General features: G+C 35.6%; 1 protein-coding gene across 2 annotated transcripts in view; it reads right to left on the reverse strand.

Annotated features, from left to right (window-relative positions):
• LOC128663675 (scavenger receptor cysteine-rich type 1 protein M130) overlaps nucleotides 1-11,884 on the reverse strand; it is a 200,299-nt gene extending 188,415 nt beyond the window's left edge. For both annotated transcript variants that reach the window (XM_053718117.1, XM_053718118.1), the window contains exon 1: nucleotides 11,774-11,884. In XM_053718117.1, coding sequence (XP_053574092.1) covers nucleotides 11,774-11,825 — 52 coding nt within the window. In that variant the 5' untranslated portion in view covers nucleotides 11,826-11,884. The remainder of the gene's footprint in view (nucleotides 1-11,773) is intronic.
• Nucleotides 11,885-19,101: the final 7,217 nt, after the last annotated feature.

A 19,101-nucleotide genomic window follows, 5' to 3' on the forward strand; every position in this document is an offset into this window, starting at 1 on the left:
ATATATATATGTGTGAGCATGTGTGTGTATGCATGTGTGTATATATGTGAGCATGTGTGTGTATGCATGTGTGTATATATGTGAGCATGTGTGTGTATGCATGTGTGTATATATGTGAGCATGTGTGTGCATATATATGTGTGAGCATGTGTGTGTATGCATGTGTGTATATATGTGAGCATGTGTGTGCATATATATGTGTGAGCATGTGTGTGTATGCATGTGTGTATATATGTGAGCATGTGTGTGCATGCATGTGTGTATATATGTGAGCATGTGTGTGTATGCATGTGTGTATATATGTGAGCATGTGTGTGTATGCATGTGTGTATATGTGAGCATGTGTGTGCATATATATGTGTGAGCATGTGTGTGTATGCATGTGTGTATATATGTGAGCATGTGTGTGTATGCATGTGTGTATATATGTGAGCATGTGTGTGTATGCATGTGTGTATATATGTGAACATATGTGTGTGTGTATATGTGTGTGTATATATATATGTGAGCATATGTACATATGTGAGCATGTATGTGTGTATATATATGTGAGCGTGTGTGTGTGTATTTATGTGAGCATGTGTGCGTGTATATGTGTGTATATATGTGAGCATGTGTGTGCATGCATGTGTGTATATATGTGAGCATGTGTGTGTATGCATGTGTGTATATATGTGAGCATGTGTGTGTATGCATGTGTGTATATATGTGAGCATGTGTGTGCATATATATGTGTGAGCATGTGTGTGTATGCATGTGTGTATATATGTGAGCATGTGTGTGCATATATATGTGTGAGCATGTGTGTGTATGCATGTGTGTATATATGTGAGCATGTGTGTGCATATATATGTGTGAGCATGTGTGTGTATGCATGTGTGTATATATGTGAGCATGTGTGTGCATGCATGTGTGAGCATGTGTGTGTATGCATGTGTGTATATATGTGAGCATGTGTGTGTATGCATGTGTGTATATATGTGAGCATGTGTGTGCATATATATGTGAGCATGTGTGTGTATATATATATGTGTGAGCATGTGTGTGTATGCATGTGTGTATATATGTGAGCATGTGTGTGCATATATATGTGTGAGCATGTGTGTGTATGCATGTGTGTATATATGTGAGCATGTGTGTGCATATATATGTGTGAGCATGTGTGTGCATGCATGTGTGTATATATGTGAGCATGTGTGTGCATGCATGTGTGTATATATGTGAGCATGTGTGTGCATATATATGTGTGAGCATGTGTGTGTATGCATGTGTGTATATATGTGAGCATGTGTGTGCATATATATGTGTGAGCATGTGTGTGTATGCATGTGTGTATATATGTGAGCATGTGTGTGCATATATATGTGTGAGCATGTGTGTGTATGCATGTGTGTATATATGTGAGCATGTGTGTGCATATATATGTGTGAGCATGTGTGTGTATGCATGTGTGTATATATGTGAGCATGTGTGTGCATGCATGTGTGAGCATGTGTGTGTATGCATGTGTGTATATATGTGAGCATGTGTGTGTATGCATGTGTGTATATATGTGAGCATGTGTGTGCATATATATGTGAGCATGTGTGTGTATATATATATGTGTGAGCATGTGTGTGTATGCATGTGTGTATATATGTGAGCATGTGTGTGCATATATATGTGTGAGCATGTGTGTGTATGCATGTGTGTATATATGTGAGCATGTGTGTGCATATATATGTGTGAGCATGTGTGTGTATGCATGTGTGTATATATGTGAGCATGTGTGTGCATGCATGTGTGTATATATGTGAGCATGTGTGTGCATGCATGTGTGTATATATGTGAGCATGTGTGTGCATATATATGTGTGAGCATGTGTGTGTATGCATGTGTGTATATATGTGAGCATGTGTGTGCATATATATGTGTGAGCATGTGTGTGTATGCATGTGTGTATATATGTGAGCATGTGTGTGCATATATATGTGTGAGCATGTGTGTGTATGCATGTGTGTATATATGTGAGCATGTGTGTGCATGCATGTGTGTATATATGTGAGCATATGTGTGTATATATATATATGTGTGAGCATGTGTGTGTATGCATGTGTGTATATATGTGAGCATGTGTGTGTATATATATATGTGTGAGCATGTGTGTGTATGCATGTGTGTATATATGTGAGCATGTGTGTGTATGCATGTGTGTATATATGTGAGCATGTGTGTGTATGCATGTGTGTATATATGTGAGCATGTGTGTGTATGCATGTGTGTATATATGTGAGCATGTGTGTGCATATATATGTGTGAGCATGTGTGTGTATGCATGTGTGTATATATGTGAGCATGTGTGTGCATATATATGTGTGAGCATGTGTGTGTATGCATGTGTGTATATATGTGAGCATGTGTGTGCATGCATGTGTGTATATATGTGAGCATGTGTGTGTATGCATGTGTGTATATATGTGAGCATGTGTGTGTATGCATGTGTGTATATATGTGAGCATGTGTGTGTATGCATGTGTGTATATATGTGAGCATGTGTGTGTATGCATGTGTGTATATATGTGAGCATGTGTGTGCATATATATGTGTGAGCATGTGTGTGTATGCATGTGTGTATATATGTGAGCATGTGTGTGTATGCATGTGTGTATATATGTGAGCATGTGTGTGTATGCATGTGTGTATATATGTGAGCATGTGTGTGTATGCATGTGTGTATATATGTGAGCATGTGTGTGTATGCATGTGTGTATATATGTGAACATATGTGTGTGTGTATATGTGTGTGTATATATATATATATATATGTGAGCATATGTACATATGTGAGCATGTATGTGTGTATATATATATGTGAGCGTGTGTGTGTGTATTTATGTGAGCATGTGTGCGTGTATATGTGTGTATATATGTGAGCATGTGTGTGCATGCATGTGTGTATATATGTGAGCATGTGTGTGTATGCATGTGTGTATATATGTGAGCATGTGTGTGTATGCATGTGTGTATATATGTGAGCATGTGTGTGTATGCATGTGTGTATATATGTGAGCATGTGTGTGCATATATATGTGTGTGAGCATGTGTGTGTATGCATGTGTGTATATATGTGAGCATGTGTGTGCATATATATGTGTGAGCATGTGTGTGTATGCATGTGTGTATATATGTGAGCATGTGTGCGCATATATATGTGTGAGCATGTGTGTGTATGCATGTGTGTATATATGTGAGCATGTGTGTGCATGCATGTGTGTATATATGTGAGCATGTGTGTATGCATGTGTGTATATATGTGAGCATGTGTGTGTATGCATGTGTGTATATATGTGAGCATGTGTGTGTATGCATGTGTGTATATATGTGAGCATGTGTGTGCATATATATGTGTGAGCATGTGTGTGTATGCATGTGTGTATATATGTGAGCATGTGTGTGTATGCATGTGTGTATATATGTGAACATATGTGTGTGTGTATGTGTGTGTATATATATGTGAGCATATGTACATATGTGAGCATGTATGTGTGTATATATATGTGAGTGTGTGTGTGTGTATTTATGTGAGCATGTGTGCGTGTATATGTGTGTATATATGTGAGCATGTGTGTGTATGCATGTGTGTATATATGTGAGCATGTGTGTGTATGCATGTGTGTATATATGTGAGCATGTGTGTGTATGCATGTGTGTATATATGTGAACATATGTGTGTGTGTATATGTGTGTGTATATATATGTGAGCATATGTACATATGTGAGCATGTATGTGTGTATATATATATGTGAGCGTGTGTGTGTGTATTTATGTGAGCATGTGTGCGTGTATATGTGTGTATATATGTGAGCATGTGTATGTGTATATATGTGAGCATGTGTGTATGTATGTGTGTGTATATATGTGTGTGTGTATGTGTGTGCATGTAAACATTTGTGTGGGTATGTATTGTATGTGAGCATGTGTGCATTAAATATGACAAGATGTGCAGTTATTTTGTAGTAAAAAAAAAAGAACATATATTTTCTAGGGATAACTATTAGGTACTCTTTCCTGGGGTAACAAGTGTCACATGTCCTGGTTTCCCCTGCTAGCTATTGAATATATTTAAAAGTACATAAAAGTCAAATTGAAACTTTTAGGATACAGACAAAGAATGCAAATTTAAAATAAATAAATTAATTAAAACATTTAGTTCTGTTTTACCAAATTTACTTTGTTTCTATTGGCATCCTTTGTTGAAAACATATCTAGATATGCTCAGGAGCAGGCATGTCTCTTAAACATTGTTGCAAATATTGCTGCCATTTATTAACCACTTAACGCCGATAGGACGTTCCATGCTGTCCTATCAGTGCTGGGCTTTAATGCTGTTAGGACGGCATGGAACATCGTACCTTTTATGTTGCCCTGTACCCTCCTTTTATTTAATGGGAAATCGGACTGGGGGCATGCCTAGCATCGTAGGCAGTCCCCCATGATCCAATCTCAGCCTTGAAATCATGTGATCGCATTGACAATCGCGTGATTTCCTTATTCAAGCAATTGTTTACATTGGAACTTCTTTCCGATGTTAAACACTTGCCCCCATCATGAAGGAGTTAAACATTGTTGCAAATATTGTTGACATATACTGCTCAACACACAAGCATGCTCCTGAGCATATCTAGATGTGCTCTTAAAAGGGACATTAAAGGGACAGTCTAGTCAAAAATAAACTTTCAGTATTCAGATAGGGCATGCAATTTTAAACAACTTTCCAATTGACTTTTATCATCAAATTTGCTTTGTTCCCTTCGTGGTATTTTTGAAAAGCTAAACCTAGGTAGGCTCAAACTGATTTCTAAACCATTGAAAACCACCTCTTAGCTCAGAGCATTTTGAGTTAGACAGTACTAGTTCATGTGAGTCATATAGATAACATTGTGCTCACTCCCGTGGAGTTATTTAGTAGTCTGCACTGATTGGCTAAACTGCATGTCTGTCAAAAGCACTGAGATACAAAGCAATCACAGAGGTAAAACATATATGTCGTGATTTAGATAGAGCATGCAATTTTAAGCAACTTTCTAATTTACTCCTATTATCAATTTGTCTTCGTTCTCTTGCTATCTTTATTTGCATCTAAGTTATTTTTTGGTTCAGCACTTGTTTATTGGTCGGTTAAATCAATCCACCAATCAGCAAGAACAACCCAGGTTGTTCACCAAAAATGGGCAGGCATCTAAACTTACATTCTTGCTTTTCAAATAAAGATACCAAGAGAATTAAGAAAATTTGATAATAGGAGTAAATTAGCTTAAAATTCCATGCCCTATCTTAATCACAAAAGAAAAAAATTGGGTTCAGTGTCCCTTTAATATAACTGTGTTGGTTATGCAAAACTGGGGAATGGGTAATAAAGGGATTATCTATCTTTTTAAAACAATAACAATTCTGGTGTAAACTTTCCCTTTAAACACTAAATACTAGAACCATGCATTTTGCAGTTTTGTTCGCGTTTCTGAGCCAAAAATCTTCTTGTACAAGTGAACCACACTAAGATCTAGATTTGCACACATCTTAGTGTAAAAATAGATTGTGACTGTTAAGGCTGATAGGGAATCTGGCTCACCTTTAAAAACGTTATCCCAAAAAGTTTCAAATGTAAAAGCAGTGTAAGGTGGCGCAATAAAAATTGCTGTTTCCAATATAATATAAAATAATTTAAAATGATAAAATAATATAAATGTATATATATGTTTAATAAAATTGAATTGGTCAATGTGATGAAAAAAAAAATATATATATATGAGCGTGTCCTATTTGCCGGTGATGGACCTTAAAAATGAAAAACTGACAGGCTTTTATCCTTGCCATGACTGCAAATCTTGCAAATTCAGCACTAAGACGAAGACAATAAGATCCACTACCACAAATATAGAAGTCAAAATTAACGACATTATAAGATGCACGGATACCAATATCATATATCTATTACAGTGTTCATGCAATTTACAATATTTAGGACAAACCAGTAGAAAGTTGAGAGATAGAATAAGAGAACACATCTGGAGTATATAGAGAGAGAAAAAGAAAACACAAGACTTTATGCCCATTTTAAAGAACACCATAAAGGAAACCCCAAAGATATGAGATATTGGGGAATAAAAAAGGTTAGAATGGATGGAAGAGGGGGGAATTTAGAAAAGAGGCTACTCCATCAAGAAGCTGAACTAATATTCAAGATGGGCACCCTATACCCTAAGGGCTTGAATAGCTAAGATACCAGATACACCGATCGTGAAGAAGAAGAGACAAATGTAAAGAGGCGAACAGTAAAAAACGGAGCCGTTAGAACACTCTCACATCTACTCCCAGCCCTATAAGGGGCAAGCAAAGCCGGAACATTATCCAAGTACCACGAGCGGTTACAAACAGACCGTGAAGAAAAAGGGTGAGGACTACCCCAAATGCAAAAGGATTCAGTAAGCAGATCCACAACAAGCGGTTATTAACAGACCGCAGACCCAGCACAACAAGCGGTTACTATAGACCGCGAAGCAAAAGGGTCCTGAAAGCTGTTCCATCACCACACTCGAATTAAGCGGTTACTAACAGACCGGAAAAAGGTGAAGATATTACAAAGTACAGACGCTCCAAACAGCAGGATGATTACACCTTCAGAGACCGGAATAGAAAACCAGTGTCTATTGTGGAGGAGAAACACAGATTTGTTTCTACATTAAGCCAGGTCATCTACGGAATACTTTGGAGATCCCCCCCTTGGTCGCAGTATAAAATAGTGTATCCATACGGAACACTACCAGGTACTGCAAGGTAAATTAGTTGGAGAAATTTGTCGCTCTTTACCAGCTAGAAAGACATTATCTAAGCACAACAACTTATCTCTGGATACTAAATACCACATTTAGTTCTGGTAGAAACCAATCCCCAGTGACTAAGAACAACATTGTTGGCTATACAATATAACTGCTTATATAAGAATACAGCTTAATCATCCTAACTGCTCATACATTGTTGCAAATTAAGCTGCTTGCTATTAGAGCCGCTCTCACATTGTTGCTTATATTCGCCACATTGGTGCTTATAATCGCCACATTTTATTTATCTTTATATACTAGATTAATGTGATCTCTATTAGAGTGTATATTACCATAGCTAGATTTACTTTCCAGCTGACACTGGTGTTCAGATCGTTTATTAATGAATGTTTTATTAATTTTGTCAACTTGTTTTTAGCAATATTGTTAATAAATTTATTTTTATATATATATTGATACCATTGTAGTTTTTCACAGTAACAGGAGTATTTATATAGGTACCTTGTTCTGAATATTTGTCCATCACCAGCAAATAGGATACGCTCATATATATATTTCTTTTTTTTCATCACATTGACCAATTCAATTTTATTAAACATATATATACATTTAAATTATTTTATCATTTTAAATTATTTTATATTATATTGGGAACAGCAATTTTTATTGCGCCACCTTACACTGCTTTTAAACATCTTAGTGTGTTTCACTAGGACAAGAAGATATTCCACTCCAAAAAGAGCCGAGCACCGCAAGCAGCCTCTTACTTCCGCATTCAGCAGTGAACAAGACTGCCTAATGAACGTCTCTACTAAATACATTTCATGCACCTTTCTCAAATTATGGGTGCCACCATTTTGGAACCTAGGTTTCACTGCAGGTATCTGAATGCAGTGAAACATGCAGGTACCTATAAATAGAGGGAGGGGGAAAATAACAAATACTTATACCTCAATACATATAAAATGTATTTAGTGTTTAATAGCCCTTTAAACAAAGGATATTAAGAGAACAAATTCAATTTGACAATTGGATTTTTTTTTTAATTCTATGCCCTTGCATGATTCAAACAATAGTTTATTTGTACAAATATTTATTTTCTCATTTTGTGCAGGCACCTTTGTGAAGCTGTGTGAGACACGATGTGTAGAGGGTTTTCTCATAAATGGGCAATCACAGTTTAACTCAAGAGTGGACAATGTTAACAAAAACTAAGGGTTTGAATATGATGATGTAAATGTACACTTTAATTATAAGCAGACAAATAAATCTTCAAACACAGCCCCCAGCGAAGTAAAAATATATATTTTACAGGAAAGACTTAAAATAATTGCAGGTTTTTCAGTAACTGACGGTAATAATGAATCACAGGGAAATAATAATAAAGAATGTATTTTGATAAGATCTAACCTTTCCTAAATGTAGTTAGATTTACTGGAATAAGAATCTAACAAGCTATCATAAAAGTGATATTCTAAAAAATAAATAAATCATGCATTAGTGCTGATGATTATATCACTTTAAAGTGATGGTAAATCCAAGGGTTTAAAAAAATGCTAGGATTTATCATCACTAAAAATGTGTAAAAAAAAAAAAAAGTTGCTAAACTGGCCCTTTCTGTGCCGTTGCGCAGCGCTAAATTCAGCAGCTCTGGCCACTTACGGCACAACGATCTTCAACCAATGAGGTGCCGCTTGCACCTCTGAACCAATAGCCGTGCATGCATACAGAAACCTGTCAATCGACACGCACGGCTATTGGTTCAGAGGTGCAAACGTAACCTCACTGAAGTAAATAGTAGTGCCGTGGGCGGCCGGAATTGCTGAATTTAGCACTGTGCAACAGCACAGAAAGGGTAAGTTTAGCACCTTTTTTACACGGTTGATGAATGAAACTCCCCATGATTTTTAGTAAAGGTAGTTAGGTTTGACAAAGTTAGTTTGGACAGGCACAGAAGTATGTATAAACTGTCATCCCTCTGTAAAATCAGAATTTTGTGCTGTTTTAAAATGTATCTAATATTTATGGTTACATATTTTAGGTCTATTCATGTTCATGAAGTGCAAACTACTAAATGATGGTACTTTGCATGGCAAAAGAATGCTAAATATGGAAACATTTATTAAAATAAATAGAACATATTTTTCTATGTGAATAACATTGGAATGTAAAAATGCATTACAGTATTTAGTTGGATTATGCACTCTTGAATATATGCAATGTGGCTCTCATGCAGGTATGGGCGTTAGTTTTTTCCAATATTCGCACTTCATTGAAATCTATGGGGAAAACAAGTTAACACGGTCGCAATATCTGAAGTACAACTCAGCGTGAGTCGGGTTTTGCTCGTGCGCAAACTTTTTACTTTCAACTTGTACTACGAGCACTAACCGACGTACACAAAAATATTCTGTGTATTGAAGTTTATTCTCAAGGGAAAGCGCTAAATAGCGCTCCACTCGTAATCTTGCCCAATCTGTGTGGTTAACTCACAGAAAAAGTACTAAAATTGATGTTTCAATGCAATAAGTGCAAAACACTAAATAAAGCTTTAGCACAGTGGTGTGAAATAGTTATATACATGTATGTGTGTGTGCACGTGTGTGTATTTTAACGTTTTCCCACCGTTAGGACATTCCATGCCGGCCTAACTGCACTGGGCTTCAGTGCCGTTAGGACGGCACGGAACGTCCTAGCCATTTGGTTGTACTGAAGCCAAAGGCGCTTACAGATTGGGATCATGGCATGTAGGGCATGCCTAGCATCATAGGGACACCCCCCTTGACACAATCCCAACATTGAAATCTTGTGATCGTATGCACGATTGCGTGATTTCAATTTGTTTACATTGGTATATTGTTCCGATGTAGACAATTTAGACCCAACAGGAAATGGTTAATCAATTACAGTAAAAAATAAATGTCAGCTGAAAAAGGTCGTATGGCACATTGTGCAAAATGGTTGTATATTCTTTGTACAGAATACTATTACATCATTACAGAACCGTTGTGGCCTCAGAAGCAAATCCAGATTTAAAATGTTGGCACAGCTAGGCAAAGGTTAATTAGATGCTTCTCGACTTTTCAACCCACTTGTGCTTAGTAATGCCACCATTAAAATGCATACTCACTAATGCCAGTATACAAATGTCTACTTAGCAAAAGGTTATACAGTTCCTTCCGAATATTGTTTGTGATTCGCTGTATTTTGCAACCAAATATATGGAATGTGAAAAAAGATATGGAGTTTGTTGCAAAGTTTTATCACTTGGCTAGCCAGGAAGGCCACTTCTGAGAAAAAGTACCCCTAGGCAATTGCCTATATTGTCTCATATTAAATCCTGTACTCATCTCAAATGTATTATAGAACATTCCTGCACACCATCTGTTTAACTAAAACAATATAGTTTGCCATACAAATGTTACAGAAAATCATTACATATAAAATAAAAAAAATGTTAGACACTAAACTCCTTGTAAATACAAGACATGTCTGTTGTCTTGTTATAAAATAATATATATGTCAAATCTAAAAGAAATTAACAGAAACAAACAAAAAAAAAGTCAGGCAAAGGGTTTTAACATAGAGATTACATACATATATCTAATATATATATGTCTAAAGATGTAAATGTATGTATGTATATATGTGTATATATATATATATATATATATATATATATATATATATATATGTGTGTGTGTGTTTGCAGATGTATTTATGTGTTTATATGGGTATATATGTATTTACAGATATATATATATATATATATATATATATATATATAAACACATAAATACACATGTACACATATATATACATTTATATATAAGTACATTGGAGCCCTTTGCAGTTAAGTAGATGAAAACAAGTAAAAACGTTTATGCAATATTCATTTTTAATAAATGTTTTAACTATGTATTTACTGTAAATATGCGATCAGGTTTGTGCGAGAGTGGGGTGTTTTTTTCCCCCCATTGACTTTTATGGGGAAATATATGAACGTGCACGCAATATTCTAACTTTGGCTTTTTGCACTTGTCGGGTTAGAGTTAGAGTGAAAACAGTTTACTTTCAAACATTTCTAGCGCAATTAACGCTCTAGCGGAAGCGGTAATTTGCGCTCCACTTGTAATCTGGCCCATTATTTGCTGCAACTGTTTTCAGTAGCCAAACTCCACTCGCTGCTAGTCTTATTTGGTGGAGCCAATCCAGGTGTCAGTATTCAGCTGACAAGGCTAGCCATGGTCATTATGTTAGTATAAAGTGCATTGTTTTACGGTTATCTGCTAAAGCTAGTTAGGGTATTATATGTAGTAGCCTTGACAAAGTCTGCAGTCAGTGCAATCTGCATTTCAGAGTCTAAATTACATGAAAACTTGAGCACAATATATATATATATATATATATATATATATATATATTGCAATGTTTTACTCCACATTACTAATCATTTTATATTACAATCTAAAGGTATTTACTGTCCCTTTAAGTAGAAATGTATATCAATATATTCCAGGGCTGCTATCCAAATCTTATAATAATATATTATTGACTGCATTGTTTTTAGATATTATATCAATCAAGGTTGCTGTGGGCTTGTGTCTCTTTATATAATGATGTATTTACAGGACTATAGGTATTATCAGTATATTATTGTATACAATATCACAGTGATGACTTTTCTTCATCTAATTTTATCTTTATTTTCTTTATCTCATAATTTACCTGCGGTAAAATACAATACTTTTTAATCCAATGTTTTAAACATTGCTGGAAATCCATTTCACTGTAAACATAAAACCTGTTTGCAGTCTAAACACAGAAAGCAAGGAAGACAGAGGCAGAGCTGATGACTACTGAGAAGAAGTTAGCGAGAGATGAAGGGAGGGGGTGAAAAACGGAGGTAGAAGGAGGGGGGGTACAAGGGGTTATAAAGTTGTATAAAACTCACCAAAACGAAATAACCATAGCAAATAACAGGAAAGGGGCAGTGCCAGCTCCATGCCAATGCACAGCCTGAAAGGAGTGGGAGGGCAGGGCTTCTGGTTGGTGGAGGAGTGGTAGCTGGAAAGAGGAACAGACGTAGGAGAGGAGGGGCCGAAAGTCAGGAGTGAGTGAGTACCTGAGGTTGATTGAGGAGGGGCTGGGATAGTGTTACAAGAGAGGTTGGGCAGTTACACATGACAGTCTCACACCGTGTGCTACTACTGAGGAACAAGGTGACTGGGTGCTACTGAGGGAATAGTCACATAGTTACTGAGTCACACTCCTGCCATGACTTTAGGTACATATGCTCAACCCGCTGCAGTTTTCCACATACAGTAATTGTCAATCATTGAAAGTAAGTGTTAACAATGTAATAGTCTATGAGTAACACCCATAAAGCATAGGAGGGGGAAATCTACAGCTGCACACAGCTATTTGTTACAACAATGGGACTCAAAAGAGCAAAGATACTGTAAACACTGAGAGAATGCAGGGAACTTTCTGCTGCTAAGGGAATGTTCTAAGAGCTGTACTGCAACCAGGAACTATTTTTAATTCCTGTATTAAATGGGTATTTACTATTTTCTCAGTATTAAAACTAGTATTTACTATTTTTAAGTCTGTTCAATATATATATATATATACAGTAATTTATTTCTACAAAATCAGGACCCTTTTTAACATGGATATAAACAGAAATTACTGTCTGTGTACTGAACACCATCATAACAGTTGGAAAACACTCTCACAAGAGCTTGTGCTGTTTAGAATATGTTGTAAAATACAAAATACACTTTCCTCATCATTAAAGGGACACTGAACCCAAATTTTTTCTTTTGTGATTCAGATAGAGCATGCAATTTTAAGAAACTTTCTAATTTATTCCTGTTATCAATTTTTTTTCATTCTCTTGGTAACTTTATTTGAAATGCAAGAATGTAAGTTTAGATGCCGGCCCATTTTTGGTAAACAACCTGGGTTGTCCTTGCTGATTGGTGGATAAATTCATCCACCAATAAAAAAGTGCTATCCAGAGTTCTGAACCAAAAAAGCTTAGATGCCTTCGTTTTCAAATAAAGATAGCAAGAGAACGAAGAAAAATTGATAATAGGAGTAAATTAAAAAGTTGCTTAAAATTGCATGCTCTATCTGAATCACGAAAGAAAAAAATTGGGCTCAGTGTCCCTTTAAAGGGACATGAAACCCAAATTTTTTTCTTTCATGATTTAGAAAGAGCATGCAATTTTAAACAACTTGCTAATTTACTTCTATTATCTAATTTGTTTTATTCTCTTAATATTCTTTTCTGAAAAGCATATCTAGATAGGCTCAGTAGCTGCTGATTGGTTGCTGCACATAGAAGCTTCATGTGATTGGCTCACTCATGTGCATTGCTTTTTCTTCAACTAAGGATATCTAAAAAAACGAAGCAAAATAAATAAAAGAAGTAAATTGGATTGTTGTTTAAATTTGTATTATCTATCTGAATCATGAAAGAAAAATTTTGGGTTTAGTGTCCCTTTAAGCTAACATAAAATGTAGAAAAATAACATCTGGCCTTATTTTGTAGAGATATTTTTTTCTTAACATAGACCAGAGTAGAAGTGCCTAAAATAGTAATAAAAAAATCTTTGCCCTATGGTAGCATTTTTTTTTTTAGGGAAACTAAAGTCAAATTTTGTTACAAATCCATAATATAAAAATGTGTCAATAAAGCTAAATAAACTGCTGATATACAGCATGGATTCATATGAAAATTAAATTATTAAAGGGATAGGAAAGACAAAATTAAACTTGCATGATTCTGATTGAGCGTGTAGTTTTAAGACAATTTTAAATTAAATGGCCAGTAAAGCCACAAAATAATGCTATATAATTCTGCACATAGTGCAGAATTATATAACATCAGTTTAGCGCCAGCTTTCTACCTGAAAGGATTTCAGAGAATTGATAAAAGTACTGAATTTGTTTATGTTTTTTATGTTGTGTTTTTTAAATTATTTATATAAAAAAAAATTCTGTAGCGACCCCCTAACCCTTCTCCACCAACCTATTGTCACTGGTGCCCCCCTCTGCCACCCACTTATGTAGTGCTGCAGCCCATCCCTCCCCCTTTTTGCCAAAAAAAGTTTTCCCTAGGTCATGTAGTGCTCCCGACATGTATACGCTACCTATCTAGATATTTATACAACAAAGAATAACATGAGAATGATGCAAATTTGATAATAGAAGACTTTTTTTAAAATGGTATTCTCTATCTGAATTGGGAAATAACATTTTTGAGTTTCATGTCCCTTTAAAGGGACATAATACTCATATGCTAAATCACTTAAAACTGATGCAGTATAACTGTAAAAAGCTGACAGGAAAATATCACCTGAGCATCACTATGTAAAAAAGGAAGATATTTTACCTCACAACCTCCTCAGCTCATTAGAGTAAGTTATGTGTAAAAAGTTATACTCAACTACAGCCCAGCTGCAGGTAAAAAAAAATGAAGAAATGAAAAGCAGCCAATCAGCATCAACAGTGCTGAGGTCATGAACTCTTTTACTGTGATCTCATGAGATTTGACTTAACTCTCATGAGATTTCTTGGTAAACTTCCTTAAACTGAATAGGAATATAAGATGAGTGTTCACAAAGCTCACTCCCTTAGCTGTCCCGGGACAGGCATACTGATTTGCTGCTTAGAAGTCCTTTACAATGGGATGTGGCTACTGAGGAACTTTTGAGGTAAAATATCTTTATTTTTTACATAGAGATGTACAGGTGATATTTTCTAGTCGGCTTTTTACAGCTATGCTGCATTACTTTCAAGTGTTTCAACATTTGGGTAGCATGGCCCTTTAAAGGAGTCAGTATAGAGACTGTGAATGTGAAGTTTTTTCTCTATTTTGGATCATTAGTGACAACTACACATGATTACTCTTAAGAGGTGTTATATATAAGGGTAAACAGCTGGGTTGGAGGGATAGTGCATGCTGGTTTGCAAAGCTTTAAGACTGATGTGTGACATTACCAAAGAGCATACAGCCAACTACAGCAGGTGTACTGTCAGGCATACCTAGCAACCTCATGTGGTATGGTACCATGCTTGGCACACAGTGTATTTTTACCCAGTTCATCCTATTCATGATGAATGAAAAAGACAAAATTAAAGATTCAAGATTCTGATAAAGCATGCAATTTTAAACATCTTTCCAAATGCTTCTATTTTTTAATTTGCTTTGTTTTCTTGATATCCTTTGTTGAAAAGCATACCAAGCTGCTGATTGGTGGCTGCACATATATACTTCTTGTCATTGGCTTACCTGATGTGTTTAGCTAGTGCCTAGTAGTATATTGTTGCTCTTCAAACAAAGGATACAAAGAGAATGAAGCAAGTTTTATAATTAAAGCAAATTGGAAAGTAGTTTACAACTGTTTGATCTAATCAAATTATAAAAGAGAAATGTGGGTTTCATCTCCCTTTACGGACACATTACTATAACAGAAGTCTTTCCACCAGAATGGAGAGAGTAATGATCATCTTCACATTAGTGTAGGCATCTTTTTTTTTTTACTTTATAAATTTCCCTTATTGGTTTCAGCCATAATTTGTTTGCTTTTTAAATTTTAATTAATGCATCCCATTAAAGAAACACTACAATCACAATTAAAATTTCATGATTTAGTTACAGCACTCCATTTAAAAGAACTTTTCATATCACTGCATGCACAGTCTTTTTATATCTACATGTATATGCATTTTGTGATTGGCTGATGACTGTCACATGATGCAGCTGGAAGTAAAATGGAACTAACTGCTCTCAGGCAATCTTATTAACTTCCATGGCCTTGATTCATGCACATAGGTGTAACTCAGAGTTCCCCTACCACATTTGGAATGGACCACCCCAGAGGTTTTCAACATTATTTTTGCATAGAGATTGTTATATTCAAGCATGATTATTGCTGTGTTATTGTTTGTGTTGGCAAGCACTTTCCTAATTCATATTGGGCTAAATTACAAGTGAGGCACAAACAGTTTTGCGCAAACGATATCATGTTTTCACAAGCCTTTTTCCATTCCGCTGATATTACAAGTTGAGCAAAATTGCAGTTGCGCTAGCTCAATCGCCATTTATGCTTCAATCCTTAACGTGATCTCAGAGCTGTGGTTAACTGTTTTCTGAAACTAAAAAGTTGCACAAAACACTTCAAAAATACATTACAAAGTTTAGTTACACTCATAATAACACTGTCTAATAAAAAATCAGCCGAAGGGCTTTAACATTGAGACACATACATAGCTAAAGATGTATGTGTAAGTAATATATATAGTAAAGATGTATGTGTAAGATATATATATATATATATATATATATATATATATATATATATATATATATATATATACAGGTGGCCCTCGTTTTACAATGGTTCAATTTACACCGTTTCAGAATAACAACCTTTTTTCCAGTCATGTGACTGCTATTGAAAAGCATTGAGAAGCAGTGCATTTATTAAAATAGCCAGTAGGTGGAGCTGTCCGCTTGTGTTGCAGCAAAGCCAAGCAAGCTGACATTAATCAGTTTAACCAGACCTGAGCTATCGAGCAGATTTCAAGGGAACAAGATCTTCCTGTCTATAACTCAGTCCAGATTGGAATGCATAGAAAGAACTGTTTGCAGAAAAATGCAAGTGAAGTCTGTGTTGTGTGATTATTTTATTAGGTTTATAATGCTGTTTAGCAAATGTTTTTGTTCATTTAACTTAGTTTAATTATATATTCTGTGTTGTGTGATTATTTTATTAGGTTTATAATGCTGTCTAGCATTTAAAGTCTTCATTTCAAAGCTTTAAAAATAATGTATTAGGTGCTACTTATGACAATTTTGAGAGGGACCTGGAACCTAACTCCCTCAGTTCCCAATGACTTACATTATAAACTGGGTTTCAATTTACATTGGTTTCGATTTACAACCATTCCTTCTGGAACCTAACCCCGGCGTAAACTGAGGGCTACCTGTATGTATATATATATATATATATATATATATATATATATATATATATATATATATGTGTGTGAATGGTAGGCGGACTTATCACTGTGTATACAATACAAATATCGCATGAAGGGGGAGGTGTGTATAGCCTCTTATGAAGCAGAGTCACTTCCGTGAAATGCGTCAGGCACGCCCCCCTTTACATCATTGACGCTGCTACGTGGTTACGGAAACCCAGACTGTTTGTTTGTCTGGAACCAACTTACCGGTGAGAATCGTGAGGGACGAAAAATTGTGTGCGGACGGAGGTGAATAACCCTTAGAAGCTTACAGTCGATTGAGCCAAGTGGGAACCTCTGCACGGATGTCAATCCATCTTCACGAGACCACTGAACACTTTTACATACCTCATATGTTTGAGGGCACCTTTTGTGAGTAGTTCAACAAAAGGGATTGCAACACTTTTTATGTGGAAGTCATTTGTAATAAGTAATACTACACTTAGAGTTCCGTTGTGCTCTCTTTTTTTCCTTTTGTATTTTTTCAGATATATATATATATATGTGTGTCTATATATGTATATGTTACGGGTAAAGTAAAACGGGCATTTCCCAAGTGTCTGTGGGTAAAGCCCTATGTACTGTAATCCCCATCTACACTATTTATTTTGCCTCCACTTTGGTGGTTCAAGGAAGGCCTCCCTTGAATCCCCCAGGCAGAGGCAAAAAAGATAATAAAGATGGGGGAATTACAGTGCATGGATGCTATATATGTTTGATGCAGTGAATTGATGAAGCACATGCACTCTGAGGAGATTTATGATCTTACATCAGACTTTACCCACAGCCGCTTGGGTAATATCCATTTTACCCGGGTAATCCTAGGATTACCCAATATCTGACTTTACTCATAACATATATATATACTGATAAAACATATTTATGGAATATTGATATTTAATAAAGATTTTAACTATGTATTTACTGTAAATATTTGACATTTTGCTAATGCGAATATGCTATGTTGTTTTGCTTTCTCTCCATTGACTTCTTTGGGGAACTTAAAAAGGGGGTTGGCTTTTGAGCGATCTCGGAGGGTTCTACTTTTTTTTTTCTCTATTGATTTCTATGGCGGAAAATATGTACGTGCACGTGAAAACTTCCGTTAGGTTACAGCTTGTGCAGAATTATTTTTTTTTTGGAACTTGTAACTAGCTCAAAAAGCTTAACTGTAGCTGAGTTTTCGCGTTTGCGAGAGAAAAAATACTGCGCCCATTGTTTCTTGTACAGCTAACATGATTTTATTACAATAGTCCTGAACCTGTCAGTGGAATCCCAGATTTTCCAGATTAACTTTAAGGGACATTAAACTGCTGGGGGGGGGGGGGGGGGGATGAACAGCTTTCTTCAGCAGCATTCTATTTTAACCCTTTACAGGTTTTGGCTGGTGATGCTCAGCATTTTCATAATGGGTGTCACCAACTTGTAGTTCACATATTCTTACACCCTGTGACACAAGTGGTAATAAACATACACAGATCAGTGATTTTGCAGTTTTTCTCACAGCTGTATTGTGCGTTTTGTGTTAACACACGATAAAACAGAGTTGGAGGTTTACATTTTCTGCAGTAGTGCATTGGTGCTCTAGAGCGGGCTTTACCTATGTATTTAATCCCTTTGTAACAGTTAAACACACATTTATATAAAAACAATAGTGCAATAATAAAATGCCCAAACACATAACAGCATTTTCTTTTGTTTTATGTCCCTATAAACCCCAACCACTTAATGTAGTTATGTGTTATACAATGCTTTAATACATTAGTGTTTTTCTTTTTGCAGTTTTATATCCCTTTAAAAATAACTAATGCATAAAATCAATTTACTGGTTTAAATGTGATATGGTTTTTTGTTTTTTTTTAATTAAAGGACCAGTCAACACTGTAGATTTGCATAATCAGCAAATGCAAGATAACAAGACAATGCAATAGCACTTAGTCTGAACTACAAATGAGTAGTAGATTTTTTTTTCTGACAATTTTAAAAGTTATGTATTTTTCCACTCCCCATGTACCATGTGACAGCCATCAGCCAATCACAAATGCATACACGTACCATGTGACAGCAATCAGCCATTCACAAATGCATACACACTTATTTTTGCACATGCTCAGTGGGAGCTGGTGACTCAAAAAGTTTAAATATAAAAAGACTGTGCACATTTTGTTAATGGAAGTAAATTGGAAAGTTGTTTAAAATTGCTTGCTCTATCTGAATAATGAAAGTTTAATTTGATTGAGT

This window comes from Bombina bombina, chromosome 6, assembly GCF_027579735.1.
Source record: "Bombina bombina isolate aBomBom1 chromosome 6, aBomBom1.pri, whole genome shotgun sequence".
Lineage (NCBI taxonomy): Eukaryota > Metazoa > Chordata > Amphibia > Anura > Bombinatoridae > Bombina > Bombina bombina.